The sequence below is a fragment of the Eumetopias jubatus genome, unplaced genomic scaffold (assembly GCF_037043125.1).
Source record: "Eumetopias jubatus isolate StellerSeaLion01/CBP00866 unplaced genomic scaffold, mEumJub1_p1.0 scaffold_2, whole genome shotgun sequence".
In the NCBI taxonomy this organism is placed as follows: domain Eukaryota; kingdom Metazoa; phylum Chordata; class Mammalia; order Carnivora; family Otariidae; genus Eumetopias; species Eumetopias jubatus.
Window position 1 is genome coordinate 44,922,897 of NW_028274808.1, and position 18,312 is coordinate 44,941,208.

General features: G+C 55.7%; 1 protein-coding gene across 2 annotated transcripts in view; it reads right to left on the bottom strand.

Moving 5' to 3' along the window:
• LOXL2 (lysyl oxidase like 2) overlaps positions 1–18,312 on the bottom strand; it is a 59,771-nt gene that overhangs the window by 22,157 nt on the left and 19,302 nt on the right. The window contains exons 3-5 of one of the 2 annotated variants that reach the window (XM_028114323.2): positions 16,017–16,228; positions 9,804–10,026; positions 6,182–6,383 (exon numbers count right to left, since the gene is read on the bottom strand). In XM_028114323.2, the coding sequence (XP_027970124.1) occupies positions 6,182–6,383; positions 9,804–10,026; positions 16,017–16,228 (637 nt within the window). Of the gene's footprint in view, positions 1–6,181; positions 6,387–9,803; positions 10,027–16,016; positions 16,229–18,312 lie in introns of both variants that reach the window. The other variant, XM_028114319.2, reaches the window with a different exon arrangement.

Consider the following 18,312-nt stretch of genomic DNA (forward strand, 5'->3'; position numbering starts at 1 on the left):
GATTTTGAAAATAAAGGTAGGGGGCGCCTAGGTGGCTCATTCAGTTAAGCAGCTGACTCTTGATTTCAGCTCAGGTCAAGATCTCAGGGTCCTGGGATCGAACCGCACATCGGGCTCCATGCTCAGCAGAGAGTCTGCTTGAGGAGTCTCTCCCTCTCTCTCTGCCCCTACCCCACTCGCTCTCCCTCTCTAAAGTAAATAAATAAATCTTTTTAAAAAAGATAATAAAGGTACGGACAGAGTGTAGGGAAATCACAGAATCACAACGGACAGTCCAACACTCAGAGGCTAATGAGAGTGGGACACAGAAATGGCCCCTAGGCCAGCAGGAGTGAGGGCAGGATGCTAGTGTCTGACTCAGGAAAGCAAAGAATGTATGTGGAAAGGGCACCTGTTAAGAGCCATTACCCCTTTGGGGCGCCTGGGTGGCTCAGTTGGTGAAGCGACTGCCCTCGGCTCAGGTCAGGATCCTGGAGTCCCGGGATCAAGTCCCGCATCGGGCTCCCTGCTCGGCGGGGAGTCTGCTTCTCCCTCTGACCCTCCCCCGTCTCATGTGCTTTCTCTCTCATTCTCTCTCTCTCAAATAAATAAATAAATAAAATCTTAAAAAAAAAAAAAAAGAGCCATTATTCCTGGTCCAGGAGGGACACAGCGGCCTGCAGGGACCCTGTAGGGGGAAGAGATACCTGGCCTCCCTCCTCTCCCCAGCCCATCTCCTGCCAGTGCTCCCTGCTGGGGCAGAGAGGGCAAATCATCTGGCAAATGACCGATGGTGAACATGCAGGGAAGCTGTCACATGCACCCAGATAACCAAGGGGAGCCCCCCACTGCTGGGGAAAGAGAATCCCCAACCTGACCCTGTTGGCTCAGCTCAGCTCAGCTCACGGGGCTACCTCCCCTCTGTCTAGCCCATCAAAGTCCAGTTCTCTCTGGGAGCTCTGGGCTGCACTGACTCCCACTTTGGTCCCCACCCCCTGCCTGGGATCACCTCTCTTTTCCTGATCCTCACTCACCATCCTCCTTTCACTCGGGTCCTGCCCCTCAACACTCAGACACCTCCCATCTTACGGCCGCCCTCCCCTGAGCCCACCCTCTGCCTGTCACTTTAGTCTCCATCCGAGTGAACTTCTTGGAAAAGTTGTCTCTTTTGTCCCCTTTACTTCCCCGGCCAGCAGAACAACCATCTCCCATCCGCTTCTCTGCCAGCCCTCTCCATCCTGGGAAGTGGAGTCCATCCGGCCTGATGTTCTCACCAGAACCCAGAGGTCACCTCTGGTAACCCCTCTTCCTCTGTGGTTGACAAGGAATCCAACACCACATCTGTTCACTCCCCTAAATCTGGGTGCTTTGCATTTCTGCTGTCATGACCCTCATCGAATTCTGTCTTCTCCCGTTTGGACAAATGCAATAGCCTCTAGGCTCCGTCCTGCTTGCTCATTCTAAAATATTTGCCGCAGGGCAGCCCATGAGTGCTGTTAATGCATACTGAATCAAGTCACTCCCCATCTTAAGTCCCTGAAACGGCTTCTCACTGCATCGAAGGGTAAAATCCACAATCCCCAAGTGGCCTGTTAGGCACAACCTGGCCTCTCACTTAGCGTTCCAGCTCTGTCCGCTGCCACATCACCTATTATTTGGCTGCTTGACTGAGCTTTTCCCCTGCCTGGACCCTCTGCCTGGCCCATCTTCCTCCCCTCCTCACCAGCTAACTCTCACTCATCCTTCAGGGCTCGGCTTTGACCACTTCCTTAGAGAAGCCTTTCTGATTCCCGTCTAAGCTGGGCCCCCTCGTGTGGCCTCCCATCGAGACTCAGGTGGTTGTCTGTTCCGTGTCTGCTTCCCCACTGGGTTGGAGGCCCCACAAGGGCAGGCGTCATGTCTGTGTTCCTTCTGTGATTTCCGTTGTGGAGGTTTCCAGAGACACCCGGTATCTAGGCTCACCGAGGCCAAAATTAACTTCCAGGAGCAACCTACGTTAGTAAGTGAGAGCCAAGTTTCCCTTTCCTTGGAAATTCACAAATTCAATTCACAAACAATAAAGCTTCCAATTCCTTGGAATTTTATAAAATTGATTAAAACACAGTGACTATGGCTGGAAGCATCCAAGGACTCAAGAGTGGAGAGGCTATGACGGCACAGGCCCCGAACAGAATCCTCGAGGCAAGCAGGGGCCACAGCTCAGGGATTCGGGGGGACACAGAAACAGGCAGCAACCTTGGACCTGCATATCTGATGCAGGGCTTGTTTGACGACTGTCAGAAGGATGACGATGGCAACGGTGACACATATTTCTTGAGCGCTTACTATGCGCTGGATTCTGTCCTATACACATGGCGTATATGAACTCATCAAATCATCACCAGTCAATGCAATGAGGAAATGGGGGGCTGATGATGAAGTAACAGGCCTGATGGAGGAGCCAGGAGGCAAACCAGGCAGTCTCGCCCCACAGTGGGATTCCGCTGGGTTTCTGGAGCCATCAGGAGAGAAAAGCCCCGTGTGCTGGATGGGAGCAGAAGGTTGCTCTTCAAAAGAGCGGAGGGTTTGGAAGCACCCGTGTTCTTCATCTGGGGATGTTCTCTCTGCCTCCTGAACACCTTCTCCTTTTGCTGACCTAGCTAGAGGCCCGCCTCCAAGGAACATCTCAAAGCCTTCCTCCGGCTCGGCTCTGCTTGACACCACCTCACCCCCACCTGCAGCATTTTCTGTTGACACCTCTCCCTGGGAGGCAAGAAGAGACTGGAGATGGCCTGCGTCTCCTTGGGAAGTGATGGGAGCTTTCTGAGCCCCACCTCCCTCATCTATCAAAGGCAATAATAACATCGCTCCAGCAGGGTGGGGATTATGAGAAACGAGTGACACCACGGATGGCCGGTTACCAGGGGCTCAGGAAATGGCAAATAGTATCAGTATCACTACTCGTGTCGCCCCTCTGAGTGCAGGTTATCTTGGAGGGAGGTTATTTCTAGTTTGCCCCACGTGACGTGAGCTGCCGGGGAGCAGAAACCATTACCGTAAATGTTTGTGGAATAAATGAATTCTCCATTCCAGGGCCCGGCCCAAACAGTCTTCAATGAACGCTTATGAATCACTGGCCTACAGGGCTGGCCAGGGGAGGAAAGGTTTATGCAAGAGCCTAACGTGCTTTAGACTCCAGCTAACAACTGGTTGTCTCCTGCCAGCCTCCCTTGCATAAATGCCCACGGTGCTCTCAGACATCTGAGGGTGGGGCCCCAGAGGACGGGCCCCATGTTCCTGAAGCATACACATTCGTGGCACAGAGATGGGAGAACCAGTGTTTCTCACCCTCTTCCCGTACTCCCGAGCTCTGCAGGGTGGGCGCTGTCCCTGAAGGCCCGTGGCCTGGGTATACAGCAGAGCATGCCCAGCCATGTCTGTGGGCTCCTGGCTCCTTCTGTTGACCTGGGCCTGACCCCGCATCCTGACTCCCAGCATTCGCCTGCTCCGGGGTTCTGGACTGACCCCTGAATTGCTCCTCCTCACGATGCCTTCCCCACCTGCACTTTGGCTCTGCTCTTCCCCCAGGTAACAAGCCCTGGCCAAGGGGACCACAGGCCAGGGGCAGAAGCAGGGCACAGCGGAGAAGCCTAACCCCCTGGAGCGATGTCATGGACTCTAGACCCACAGTTAACTCTGCCGGTTACAATCACATTTTTTAAGAGGGCAGTAGAATACAGTAGGACATAGGGTTTTGTATGTCGTAGAGGTAAGCACTGTTTCCGGAAACTTCTGTTTCAGCTTTATGTGCATGGCCTGTCCCATCACATGTACTTCTGCTTGGGCATTTCAGGCAAAAGGCTTTTGAAGACACTGCTCTAGAGCTGCCCTGACCAATAGAGTCACTGGCCACACTGAGCACTTGGACCGTGGCCAGTCCACACTGAGATGTGCTCTGAGTATAAGGCACACCTTAGATTCAAGACTCACTACGCAAAATGTACACTCTCTCATTAATATCATTTATATTGATTACATGTTGAAATCATCATATTTGGGATATATTGGATTAAGGGAAATACATTATCAAAATTAATTTGTTTCTTTCTATGAGACAATTTAAAATTACTTACATGGCTCCCATTATATTTCTGTTGGACAGCTAAGGTGTAGAGCGCTGACACTTCTTTACCAAGTGTTTATTCAGCTGATCCTACTTACACAAGTGGAACTCATTCATTCATGTATTCATTCTTCGTAACATGAACAGCCTAGAGCACTATGAGCTGGGTACAGACTCAGCACTAGGGGCACAGAGGTGAAGGACACAGGCCCTCCCCTCATGCAGCACTGGGTCTTGGGGGGAGGTGGACATGGAAACAGACAGCTGGAGTCCAGATGTGTGCAAGGGGTCCGGGGAACACAAAGCACAAAGTGCCTGATTCCGACCTAACAGCTATCCTGGTGATAACAGCAGGTCTCAGAGAATCTCAGGAGGCTGGGGCCATACAAACCCTCAAATCTGACTCCAGTGTAGAATCTGAAACCCTGGCTTTTGCTCAAGGTCACTGGGCAAGGAGGTGGCAGGGCTGGGACTAGGACTTAGACTGCTCACCTCTTGGTTCCTGCCTTTCACACCCAAACTCCGGGTGTGGTCACTTGGTCCACCAGCCAGAGCCAGGACTGAACTGACCCCGTCTGCTCTGTGATTTGACACTGACTGTGGACTTTTCCCTTCCTGCCTACCAGAACTGACCTGCCCAGAGTGCCGGGAGATCATAAATCATTCAGTGGTTCTTTCAAGGACAGCATCAAAAATGCCAACTGTCTCTTTCTTGCAGAGTTCTGCAGGTCCCTGGAAACCTGTGGCTGCTCTGGGCAGTGAAATAACTAGGTCAAATAGCACCCGCCCATGAGGGATGGGATGCTTATGTCATCCAGGCTTATTTGTTCCACAGAATGAGCGGGCTTTGTCCTGCAGGCCTTGGGAAAGCACAAACCAACACATCAGCCAATCAGTGACATGGACTGTGGGGGTACAGGCCATCCGAGGGAACTCCAAAGAGCTCACCATGACCAGGGAAGAAGAGGACTGGCCTGCGGTATAACCGAAGCTTCTACGTGGCACGAAGCAACGTTAGAGGCCAGCCTAGACCCCTAACCTTCAGTGCACGCCCAGGAAGCTCGCAGGATTGCAGAATTGGGGTAGAGACGTTCTGAATGTGCGGGGGGCCTGGGAGATGGTGGACATACTGGGAGAAGCCCAAATTTGGGAGCTGATGACTTGGGTTTCAGATTTTCTCCCCCACTAGCCATGGGGGTGACCACAGGCTTGTCTTCCCACACCTCCATGCCTCGGTGTTGGACTAGATGAACTGAGGTCCTCTCCAGCGGGGCATCTGTGATCCCAGGGCTCTCTCTCCAGTCCACTGGGCTGTTACTTACTCCAGGCTGTGACCAATGACCTCACCACATTCCTCTCTGTGGGGCGATGGCCCTCCGTCTGGCAGTATGGACACATCCTCTCCCCCCAGGACAGGGCGCCCCACCCTCCTTGTCAGAAAGGGAAGCTGTCGTGTCCTCATGTCACATGTGTATCTTGTTCTCAACGGAATGACCCGCTTGAAAGCCTCTTATACTTTTGTTCTCTGCTTAGATGAAAGATTTGTGCAGAACACTTAATAAAAACCAGGCCCCTTCTCGTTAGCATCATGTGACATCCGGAGAGGGGCATTCCTGTTCCTAGTCTCTGGTGGCAGGGAGACAAAGTTTGTGGTGCTACACCAGAGTGGGAAAGTAAGATGACCTTTGAAATTCTTGTGTGCCTGGGATGGGCCACGGCCGGAGGAATTCTGAGATCCTGTCCTGGAGGAAGGGCTTGAGAATTCCAGCTTTCTCAGGGGGACTGGGGAGCACTGGGTTGTGAGCTGGGAGACCTCCACTAGGGTCTTCACTGGCTGCTAATATGTTGTCTCACCTTGGTTATTCACTTATTTCTCTGGGCCTCAGCTTCCAAATTCATAAAATGGGGGCTCAGTGTTCCCTAAGCCTTTGCAGCTCTGACTGCTGGGAGAGGTCCGGCATTCTCAAACAGAGTGGCAGCCGCGGGTGGGAGCAGGCAAAGCAGGAAGACCCCGCAAAGCCCGAAGCCAGCCCACCTGGGCTGGGCCCCCCATGCCGTGCTCCCTGTGAAGAGGCCACAGAACGCCTCCCCAGTCCTTACCTTGCCCCAGCTGGGAGCCAGTGATGGCTTCTCTGGCACTCCCAAAGCCCAGCTCTCTGCAGACAACGCTGGCAGACACCAGGTCCCACTTGTCGTCACAGACGGTACCCCATTCTCCGTTCTTGAGCACCTCCACTCGGCCCTCCCCGATGTTGGCACCACCTCTCAACCGCACCAGGGGTTGCTGAAGAGACACACGGTCCTGCTGAGTGCAAAAGCTGATGCACATTCGGCAGGTGGGCGCTGCCCTCTCCTCCCAGCCGCCTCCCTCTGCACCGAGGTGCCCGGGCTAGGAGCTGAAACTGTGCTGGAGTTGTGTGCATGTGCAGGGCGCGGGGTGGGGGTGGGGGTTGCCCATGCTCGCTCTGCACCGTTGGCTCTCCAGGAGCTCCCGTCCTGGACTACGGAGGAGCCCACCGGGACCCTCATTCGACTGCCACCCGAACCCAGGCTTGGTCAGGGGCCTTACCACCAGCACTTCCCTCCATGGCCCCAGTGCAGAGCCTCCAGCTTTAGAGCTACCGAAAGCAGCTCCTACCCCCAAACTTGGCAGATTCCAGACGGACCGGGATTCTACCTTGCTTAGAACCGAGCGCTCTAGTCTAGCCCTGCGGACTAGACTTCGGGGCACTGACGGTTACACTCCCGGTGAGCCTGCTCTGCAGGTGGGGAGAAGCAGGAGCGGGGAGACAGGGAGCTACCCAAGAAGGCCGGGGCTGAGACAATGGACCCTGCGCGGGGGTGGGGAGCCTGCTGTCTGTCCTGGGGCTGCGCGCATGCGCGGCCACTGTTCGGCTACCGCTTGCCCTGATTCTGCTCCAGGTCCAAATGAGCCTGCTCTGCAGAAGAAGCAGCGCCCCTAGCTGTGCAGAGAGGGGATGCTTACAGTTTAACTGCCCCTCAGCGCTCACCGACAGCCTGGAAGCCCAAGCGCCTCGCAGGGTTTATTTAATCACACAGGGATAAAAGCCATATTCCACCAGGGCTTTGCCCCACTGGATCACATGTTACCAGAGGGGAGCTGGCTCACATGACTCCATCTGCCCACACACCCTGGTCTGCATCAACTTCCGTGCATGCGTGCGTGTGTGTGTGGTGGGGGCGGGGGGGGTCGGGGCTCAGAAGGCTTCGAGGCTCTGAGTTACTGCTGATGCTCATTTGCTTCAACACAGAGGGAGTGGGCTGACTACGCAGCCGTTCTGTGTGTGCTGGATCAGACCAGAGTCATTGTTCCACTTGCGCCTCCGTGGTCCTCAGACCACACCCGCCGATGGCCCAGCCATGGTGGCCTGGCTGGAGGTGGTGTTTGTCGACATTCAGGTACACCTGCCACCTTGAGGGCCAAGGCGTCAGACTAGAACCCGTGTCTCCAGCCTCCAGCCAAGGTTCCCACTCGGCCACAGGGCTCTTGCCCACTGGCGGTGCCCCGTCGCTGCCGCCATGGCAGGGCAGGGCAGGGCACAGTGATAGCACCCAGGCTTACAGGCCATGGGGACTGCTCTGAGCCAGGCACTAGGGAGAGAAAAGGGACAGGGGCGTGTGCCGAACACCCAGAACCTTCTAGCTTTACAAAACAAACCAGACACCTGCTGGCTGCAGCCTGTTTGCAGTGGAGCTGTGCCCTCTCCCTTCCCCCACCGCTCGGCCCAAGCTGTCTAGCATGCGCAGCTGTGGCTTCCATGTTCTGGAAACTGCTCCTATGGGCTGGTGGGTGGGAACAGCACATGGGAAGTGGAAAGGGAGGGGGAGGAAAGGTGGCTGCTCATTTATGAGAGGGCAGACCATCCATGACCCAAGCCTGATGGAGGCAGAGTGCCAAAGATCCTCACCCCAGCCTGGCAGTGGCCGAGCAGAGTCAGCTGGCCCCGGAGGAAAGAAAGAAACCAAGGGAAAATGTGATGTAAGGCTTGCTCCCCCCCCCCTTTTTTTTTAATTCCTTTGGCATGAACTCGATTCCTTTGCTTTAAACCACACAGCAAGAGGAATTCCAAAACAGTAGGGTCTGGAATTCTGGATGACACATGAGAAAAGCTCAGAGGCTCAGGCTGAGGCTGTAGGAAGGATCACATCATGTGTCAGGGGGGCAAGTGAGGGTGTGCGGGGGCTGTGGGGCTGGGGGGGAGGTGGCACTGTCCGGGGGTGTCTGTGTCACCTGGCTGCATGCATGTGCTGTGTGGTGGGCCTGTGCACTTTGGAGGCCCCTTGGCGACAAAGGGGGCAAGGATGGCTGCCTGCTGGAAGAGTCACGAAGGCACTCCAAAGAGTTCCTGTACCCCTTGGTTGATGGCTGGGCTCACAGCATTCATTTCACTCCTTTCACTGAAGGCTTTCTCTTTTGTGTAGATATACCACCCCCAGCCTGGGAGGGGGCACCCAACATGGTTTATCTGGCTCCTGTCGGGGTTTCTCTTTTCCTTCGGATGAGTGCTATCACCCCCCTCCCAAGAGCAGGTCCTTAGATGTTGATGGGGAGGGGAGATGGCAGAGGGGAAAGATGGGAGAGACTGGGAGAGAGGAAGGAGACACAGGATGAGGCTGCCATCATGGCCTTCCCCCCCCCCCCCCCCCCGCCACCGATGTGGTCAGAGCTGACTTGGAACTCACCCCTGCCCAGGTGAGCATGGAGCTGTTATCTGGCACGGGGGACCATTCCCTCATGGTGAGCAGCTGCCTTTCCTACCCCTCCTCCTCCTCTTCCCATGTGCTGTTTCCACCCACCAGTCCCATGTGAGCAGTTTCCAGAACATGCACATCCCTGAGAACCTTTGGTGGATATAGAAAAACGAAGGGTAGGAAAAAGAAAAATGAATTGCCTCTTAATGATGCTCAAGGGAAGATAGAGGAGCACACTCTCCCTGTTTCGGAAGCCCCGTCAAGCCTGCCGTGGTCAGGACAGTTTGCTCGTCCTAAGAAATCGGACACTTGAAACGGGGCTGTTATTTATGTGAGCAGATGTACACTGGCATGTCTTGAGTGCACTCACACGCACACACGTGCACACGCAGGTGCTGCTTGCATACATGGAATGTGACTGAGGGCTACAGGTGACAGAGACATGGGAATGACGGGTTTTCCTTGTCTGTCTTGGTGAAAGCTTTTTAAAAATTTTTATCCTTTCTATTGCAGAACAAACCAAAACATGTTTGGAAACATTTGTAGCAGGGTTCATGTGCTTTTGGGAATCATACTGAATTTCCCACAAACTCCAGAACACTCCTCTCCTCGGGAAATGAAGCAGGACTCCCCACCCCTGCCTTTGGTGCCAGGCCAGCAGACAGAGCCTGTGGCAGTGGATAAGGAAGTGCTCTCCTCTCCTTGGTATCTGTCCTCCACGGAGGGGACTCTGGTCTCAGAGAGGAGCAGCAATGGTGTGAGGTCAGGTCGGGGTGCTGATGATTTGGGGCTGGGGCCCAGCGGCTCGGCGCACTCTAGAGGTGGCATCTCTGGGTGGGGCCGGCCCTGAAAGGCGTCCCACTACATTCCTGCCCTGTAGGAAAGTGGTCTGAGTTGGGGCCAGCTCTCCTCATTCTCTCCTGGGGGGGGGTCCCCGCCCGATCCCTGAACTTCCACCGTCCCCCCCGCGCCCCGTGCCAAAGGGTCAGACCTCTGGCCGCGTCCTCACCTCTGGCTTGTAGGCTTTCCGGAATCTCGAGGGCCCGTCGGGGCTGAAGACCTGGCCAGGCACACAACTCACCACGGCTGGCAGCCCATTCTCACAGGTGACATTCTTCACGGGGTCCAGCAACACCTGAGTGCCGAGCTTGCAGCTGGAGATGTGGGCCTCCGTGCCTGTGCAGTCCATGGAGAAGGGCCAGTAGCGCTGTTTCTTCCGGGCCGCAAACATCCTGCAGGGGGCAAGGGGGCGGGTGACCAGGGCGTCATGGCGCCCACCCCTCATTCCTTCCACAACTGGGTACTGGGTACGGGACTGGCCGCTGTGCTGGCTTCTGGGGATCTGGTGGGGGAACGGAACAGGTACAGCCCGCGCATCTGGAGCTCAGCCCAGCTGAGTGGGCAGGCGCTCGCTGAGCACCACGCTGGGCGCTGGGGAGCAGGGCTGGGAGGGCAGAGTGGCCTCCTTCCCCACCTCGCCCCCAGGCAGCTTATATGCTAGAAGAGGAAGGACTCGTAGTGAGATAACACTAAAGCCTATAAACGCAAAATGCAGAAAGGGGTCTAAAAGATAAGACCCCTGGTCCCAGGAAACCGTCAGTCCCAGGCAAACCAGAATGGTTGCTCACCCCAACATTTCAGATAATTTCAACATGATTGGCTGTGGTTTCTTCCCTGTGTCAACGAGCAGAACAAGGTGAATGTTAAACTCTCTCCCAACGACATACAGGATCAAAGGTGTGGATCCGATGAGAAGCAACAAAGAACAGTCTTAAATCACCCCATAGGCTGAATCAAAGTATAACTTGCTTGGAAATTAAAGTGGTCAGGACACTCGGCCACAGACCTTACCAAATCTTCACCTGGGAGCCAGTGAGGCTCACGGTGTCCCCGGAGCATAGCCTAAGGGAAGCTCTTAGCCTGTATCACGTGTGAAGTGTTCCTTTGTATGTGTTTTTGGAAGGCAGAATAAAGACCAAGGTGAGCCAAAGTGTTTTCTAAAACAAGAACCAACGAATAAGTAAGGAACTGGTGAACGGAAAGGTTACTGTGCCTCGGTTTCCCCATCTCCAAATTAGAAGTGGTAATGGGATCTACTTGATAAAGATTGTTTATAATACTTGTGAAGCAGTTAAAACCACATACAGGAAGGGCTTTGTGTGTGTTTGTAGAAGCAGTGACAACTATCTTGGTTAAAGGAGACAAAGGGAAGAAGAGAAGGTAGGGCTCCCCAGGGTTGCCATCATGACTTCGGGGAGGAGCAGCGTTTGAGCTAGGCTCTGAATGATGGCGGGATTTGCAAAGGAGGAGGGCAGGGACGACACCCTGTCCTCTCATGCTGTCCCAGCTCTCTGGGGTCTGTGTGCTTGTCCCTGCTTGGCAGAACCAGTGAGATGCCCCAGACAGCCAGACAGTTATCGCCACCAGCTGCCCAGTGGAGGGGCCTCCCAGGGCCGACTGGCCCAGGGCGGGGCAGAAGGGGGCGGGTCCTGTTTCGGCTGGTAGGGCAGGCCTGGAAGTTTCTGCTTTGTCTCCGAGTGAAGGGATGTGAACACAGAGGAAGGTGAAACCCTACAGACACCGCCAATATCTTTCCTTAACCCCAAATTTCTACTGGTAATAATTCTAGTGTACTTATGCACCCAATGACAGAGACTCTTTGAAAAAAGGACTACCCTGGGAAATTCAGGATGTGTGCTCAACATCCCTGTAGCCTATAGTGAAGAACTTTGCAGGAGGGCCGTTAAGAATTCCAAGCACCACTGCCCCTCCCCACTTCCTGCATACAAGGCCCCTGCCCTTGGAAACACAACCTCCAGCTTGTTCCCCACCGTACCCCCACCTCGGCCTGGAGAACACACCTGCCGGGGGGTGTCTCCAGCTTGTTCCTCAGGACACCCCCGCAATAAGCGAGAGAGCACACTCGGGGGAGATCAGCTGCACAAGGCCTGAAACAGCCTCTTGCTTCCAGGGTTCAGTGAACACTGGCCTTACCCAGCAACAGATGTACTGAGCTCTTAATATAGACCGAAGCGCCTACAGCAAACACAGATCTGCTCCTGCCTTTCCCAGACGGCCCTGCTTTCCTCTCGCATCAGCTCACAGGAATGCAGGGGGGCCCTCCAAAGGCCTCCGCTACGCAGGCAGCGGCCCACCCCCTCCCCCAGCGATTCACCAGCGCCAGGTCCAGGGGGTGCAGACACGAGGAGGCGAGGCCATGGGGAGGATGCATGGACAGCCGGCCCCAGGCCTGCTGTTTGGAGAGCGACTGGAGTGAGGGGCAGCTTTGGGCCCAGGGGAAGCCTGCTGGAGAAAGAGGTGTCTGGGCCTATGGCAGGGTAGCAGGAAGAATCCTCGGCTGGGCCGCTGCAACTGAAAATGAAAAGTCCTCCCGGCTCTTCCCAGCCAAGGGAAAAGCCGGATTTGGTTAGGGATTCTGCCAGCTACTGTGTATGTCTATTCCAATGATGAATTCCAGCATTAGGGAAATAACCACAAGATGGGCTCAGGGATGCACTGGGCCCACTGTGAGATGGGCCTGAGCTAAAACTCCATTGACCACCTGACCTCCACAAGCCCCTCCTCTGACTGGAGGGCCACAGCGATCTGTGAGTCTCCCGGAAGCAGCGTATTTCAGAGTCTGTGTCCAGTCGTGCCGAAAGTTCTGGTTATTTCCTCTTCCCCAGTGCACACTTTGGTAAAAGGCCATAGGTCCCTTTTGGGGAAGGCTGGGAAATTGATTAACAGGGTGCATTTTTGGCAGTGTTATTGGGGTCTGTCCTCAAGGGGACCCAGCCTCCCCTTCATTCAAAGGGTCCTGGGTCTGTAACCTGGCTCGGGTCTGGGACTTGGAGGAGGGGTGTGACCCTCTGTGTTTATGATTCAGGTTCGAATTTTGTTCTCTCAGCCTAGATTTTCTGTTCCTCTAGAACAAGTAAGAATTCAGTAGGCTTCCTACCCATTTCACATCCAGGAACACCATGATCAACCAGCCCATGCCATGGGTCTGAAGGAGTCAAGCTGTTCTGATCACGGCTCAGACTCTGCTGTCATTCGGGAACCACACCCACCCGGCCTTGGGAGGCTGAGTGCTGTCCCCTGGCCCCTCCGCCCTGGGATCCAGTCACCCCCCACTGCAGTTAGGGGGAGGTAATGGCCTACAGAGAGGGTACAGAGAAACGCCAGGGTTTCCCACACACATTTATTCCTCAGTCAGAGGGAAAGTGTGTCTTCTGGACCTTCCCAGGGTGGGTGAGGTCTCAGATGATAAATGCACTCCAACGTTCCAGTCTCCGTAAGCCTTTGAATCCCTTCCTCCGCATGAAACCAAGGAGAGCAGGCATTTCCATTTCGCTCACGGTGGGCCACATTTTGGTCCATGTTTCAGCCAACCAACCAAATCATTAAAGTTCTTCCTAACTCCTGAGATGCAACATTAGATGCAGAATCTCAGCTTAGTGAGCTCATATCAATAAATCAGTGTCAACATTGGGATCCTGCTCTAAGAAAAAAAAAAAAAAGAGCACAAAATTGCTCCTGGCTCCAAGAATGGGGCCCTGAAGCTTCAGTTTCATTAGCTTCAAGGAGCATTCATGGTTCCCCAGGCCAGAGCAGAAGTCAGCTCATGGCAAAGAAGCCCTTGGTGGGGAAACTGACTCCACTCACGGTGACCCCGTGGGCGCAAGGACTCTGAGGGACACGCGGGAACCACCTGGAGGGTGGGAGGTGGCGAGCTGAGAGGCTCTGATGAAGAGCTGCGGTCCCGGCCCTGGGGGTAACAGAGGCCCCTGACTGGCCACCAGACACACCAGTTAGCAGACAGAGCAAGGGGGAGAGGCCTCAGACACTGCCCAGGTGAATGTCTAAGGCTGCAAAGTTCCTTTGGACCTGGTGGATACTTGGAGATGGCTAACCCCACTCTAGACAGAATCACTTTGAAAACAATCTCCTTCCTAGGGTGAGGGCCTCCCTGGGATTGAGGGATGTCAGCAACAGCAGGGACAGGCTGTGGGAAGGGTCAAAGGGAGCTGGGACAAGACGCTACTGGAAGGCCCAGACTCAGGGACCATGCAGGGTGGCCCTCACTCGGCTCCCAGGCCTCTGCTGTTCCATAGCCTCTCAGCACGGCTCCCAGACCCCCTGTACCCAGGCCAGCCCGGCCCCAGCTCCCAGACTTAACAGCCACCTGTGGTGGGGGCCTGTGCCACGTAGCCAGGCCGTGCCTCTGGGATGGAGCAGAGCAGGAGCAGGGGCCGAAGGGGGCAGCGGTGTGGAGAACACACCTGGGCTCCCTCGCGGGCTCCGGCAGGGGGCTCTGTGACTCCTGAGTGCCCTGCCCTGCAGGCCTGTGTCTCCTTCTATGCAGACCTAGGGCTTGGGCCAGGTGATCTCTGAGGCCACCCTACGCCCTGGGAGACCCAGCTCATCACTAAGGGCTTCCTCCAGCTGGCTGCCATCACAGCCCCAAACAGCACCACCGAGGCAAACACTTTCCACTGTGTCTTTCTCTTTTGGGGCCCAACTGTCAGCTGAGTCTCAGAGGCTGACATAAAACAAGCCTACAAGGTTTAGCGCCCGCCCTCCTGCCTCTCTGGCTAGAGGTCAGGAATCGAGTTGGTTTTCAGTAGTCAGTTCATCATCTCCCAACTTGCCTGAGAACACCACCCACCACCGCCGCCTTGGATGCCTCCCAGCCCTGGGGACATTTTCCTGTCCCAATGTGAACAGGAAACCCAGACACAGGGGTGGGTGGAGCAAGGAGAGGGTTTCTAATGCAGCCCAGCCCACGAGAGAGGATCGCCTGGAGCGAAGCTCCCAAAACAGAGCTGAGACCCTTCCTCAAAAGCAGGAAGAAGACTCAGGACCATCCTCAGCTGGGGAGATGGCTTTCAAAGGCCATCTGAACAAGCCATGTGCTGCCTGGCCTTGGTCTGATGGCAGCCTTCCCCACTCCTAGGACTGGGCTGGGGGCTGTGGTGGGGCCAGCCAGGGGAGGGGTTTGCTTTTCTTGGCTCCAATGGGTCGGAAAAGCTGAGAAAGTGTCCCCAGGGAAGGAGCTGACCAGATGGAGGGAGTTGTCCAGAGACTCAAGAGGCCTGAGACCACTCCGCCTCCCAGCTGCCCTGTGCAACCAGGAAGGTCTGGGCCACGTCTGGGGCGGTGGAGGGTAGGAATTGACATTGTGCTCACCCCCGGGGTGTTGTGAGCCTGCCCTGCTGCCTGCGCTCACCCCTGTGGCGGACTGGGGGCTCTAACCAAAGGCGGCCAGGCCAAGCCCACGGAGGGATGCAGCCTGCCCCTGACCCCAGGGATCTGGAAGGAGAACCCGGCTTGGAACCCAGGTCTCCTGACTTGGAAATTCCCTATCCTTGGTTTGAAAGGAGAGAGGCAGTGCTGTGAGTCTACACTCTCTGGGAGTGTAGACCCTGAAGCTGGAGACCTGTGTTCGGATCCTAGATCTACCGCCTCTCTCTGACTTTCTTTCTTCGACTCTGAAGCAGTCCCCTGCTTCCTGGTGCTGGAGGGTTCGATGGCTAGCAGCAGAGTCTGACACAAAGCAAGCACTCAGAAACAGACTGTCGCTACCACTAATAAGAGGAGAGAGGAGGACCCCACTACCAACCAAGGTACTCCAGCGGCCAGTCTGTCAGGGGGCCGAATCCCTTCACTGGACACCCCTCGGAGCAGGTTACTCTAAGTCTCGTTGGTATCTCCCCGTTTCCCCCTTGGAGATGCTAACTTTGGCAACCAGAACAGCACTGGAAGGTTTAATTGGGATGGGTGTAACTGAGTCAAATCGAACCATTTTTCAATCTCCTGAAAGGTCCAGATTTCTCTGAATAATCATTTGCTGAGGAAAAGCGGGCATGTCTCCTTAAGTTGGCGCTGCCCTTGCCCCCGCCCCCCCGGCCTGGCTAGTACTGTCCTTGTTCGGCCCCTGTGGTCCCTGCGCTGTCTGCACTGAGAGGTGGGATTTTTCTGGGCTGGAGCACCCTGCACTTCATCTCTGCCCTCACCCTTCCCTCACCCTACCTTCGTCATACTTTTGGGGTCTGTCTCCCACAGGAACAGGAGTTTCTCAAGGGAAGTCTTGCTGGAAGGCCACGGGCGGGTCTGCCATGACGTGGGGCAGGAAGGACTCTCCTTTGAGGGGCAGGGGTCCCTGCCAGAGTTGACTCTGAACCAGGCAGGGCGAGAGCCCAGGAGTAAGCAGCCCCCTTACTTGTACACTTTGGTGTTGTACGTCCTCTCCCCAGGGAAGCCAAACATGCCGCAGACCACTCGGGAATTCTTGGCTGTCCAGTGCTTGTCACAGATCTGCTTCCAGGTCTTGCCGTCCTTGACCTCCACATAGCCCTCTGTCACAGGGGTGCGCTTGCGGTAGGCCGACAGGATGGCTCGGATCCGGATGTCCTCCACCTGGATGTTCAGGTTCTGGGAAGGCGGAGGCACAAAAGCAGAGGACTCACTTGCCGGGTCTGGCCATGAGAGGTGGCTGCAGGCCGGGCACTCTGCAGCCCGCCTCTGCCCTCAGGCCCGGCAGAGTGGTATGTGTGTGGGGGGGTGTGGTGGGGTATGTGGCGGGGGGGGGCGGGTAGGAGTGGCCAGGAGCAGTCAGAGAAGAGCCCCAGGACCCCAGCGGCTTCTCCTACATCCTACAAAAAGCCCGGACAGCAGAGTGCGGCCACCTCCCTCCGTGGGTTCTCAAAATAAGCACAGAAGAGAGTACGCGTTCTTTGAATTTTCAAGTTCTATACTAAAAACAATTTGGGTTTTGTATTTTACTCCAAAGCATGTCTGGGCACACATGTGTGCCTGCATGTGTGTGTCTCCCCACTAAGCTTTCAGTAAAATTGAAGTGTCAGGCGGATGAGCCTCGGCCATCTTAAGGCTGGTGGTGCCATCTTGCATTCTAGCTCATCCCCTGGGGTCGGTGCTCCTCAGTGAGAAAAGCCCAGGAGAGAAGGGCGAGGGCTTGGAGAGAAGAGGGGAGGGAGGAGCTTTGGGGAGGGACTCAGGGCTGCCCAGCAGGGAGGTAGGGATGGTCAGGGTCAGTCGCTGGGCTGTGGCAAGGAAAGGAAAGATTCCAAATGACTTGAGGCCCTAGGAAAGCCCCCCTCCTCACCCCCACCCCCACCCCCACCCCATCCATCACTCTGAGGCAGTGATGGAAGAGTCAGGACCCCGACAGGGGGAAGCAGAAGACACTGGGCAAGGGCGGGGCACGGCCTCTTGCCACACTGCACTGTGGGCTCTCCTCCCTACACCTCTTGACACCGAGTGGCAATGTCCCTGCCCCACGCCTACCCCAGGGGCCCAGGGATTTGGTAGAAGGACAGAGGGCCTCGAGAGGCCAAGCGGGACGAGAGGAATGGGGGGCTCCACGGAGTTGAGAGCTGCGCTCAGTCTGCCCCAAATACTACGGAAGCTCTTTCCCAAAGCTCCGCAGTTCCAGCCCCTCCTCTTTCTGCCCCTGCCCTATGAGACCACCAGCAGCTCTTGCAAGGCTCCCTGAGCCCCTGCATCCATCGCCCTCTTCCATCCATCTGCTACAGGGCCAGCCACCAGAGGTCTTTCCTAAAACAGAGTGATCCTGTCCCTTGACTGTATAATAATATAATAATGCCCCGATCACTTAGTGAGGTGCCCACAGCTGGTCATGACTGATGCCCCCTGTGCCTCCAGCCCCCTCAGTGTCCCCAGCCCCAAATCTATACTCAGATCCGGTTAACCGCAACAGAATAGCAACAGCCTCCATGTGCGAACCCCACAAGGAGTGTTTTATGTGTGTCCTCTTACTTCATCCTCAACTAACAGAATCGGGTGGTTCGGAGCTATTGCCATCCCCTTGTCCAGATAAGAAAACTGGCTGACTCTATCTCCCGAGAACCACCTAGAGGCAGGGAGTGCAGTGTGAGGAGCTCTGAGCTGGGCCAGGGAGTAAGGGGGGGCGCACAGGATCCTGGCAACCTGAGTGACTGCGCCCCTGTCCAGCCAGGATGCAAATGAACCACGAGGTTGAACAGAACCATTATTTGGGTGCCCGGGGATTCATGTCTCCTCACCCCGGCTTCAGGGTGCAAAGCCAGGCCCTGTTTCCACAGCCTGGCAAGGCAGTGGAAAGTATGTGGGCCAGGAGTGATGGCGTTTGGCCCTGGTTCCTTTCCACGCAGAGAGGAAGGAAAGCGCCAGGGGCAGGATTATGTTTGCCAGCTTAGATCCTGGATCCTTTACAGCCTCCATTCAGGCCACAGGACCTGTGCCACCAAGACACGTGGACAGGGGCAAGCCAACAAAGGGCCTGAGCTCCGGAGCAGTGACCTGTGGCGCAGCCCCCTCCTGCCTCTTCCCACGTCCGGAGGAGGGGCTGGAATTCCAGCGGGTAATGCATAATGCCCAGAAGGAAAGTTACTCTCCAGGGCAGGCAGCCTGGGCCAACTTTATTAAATTCCGATCCTGCCCTCCCCCCCCCACCCCCGCCCATGGGGCAGCAGTGCAGGCTCACTAAGGGGAGATGT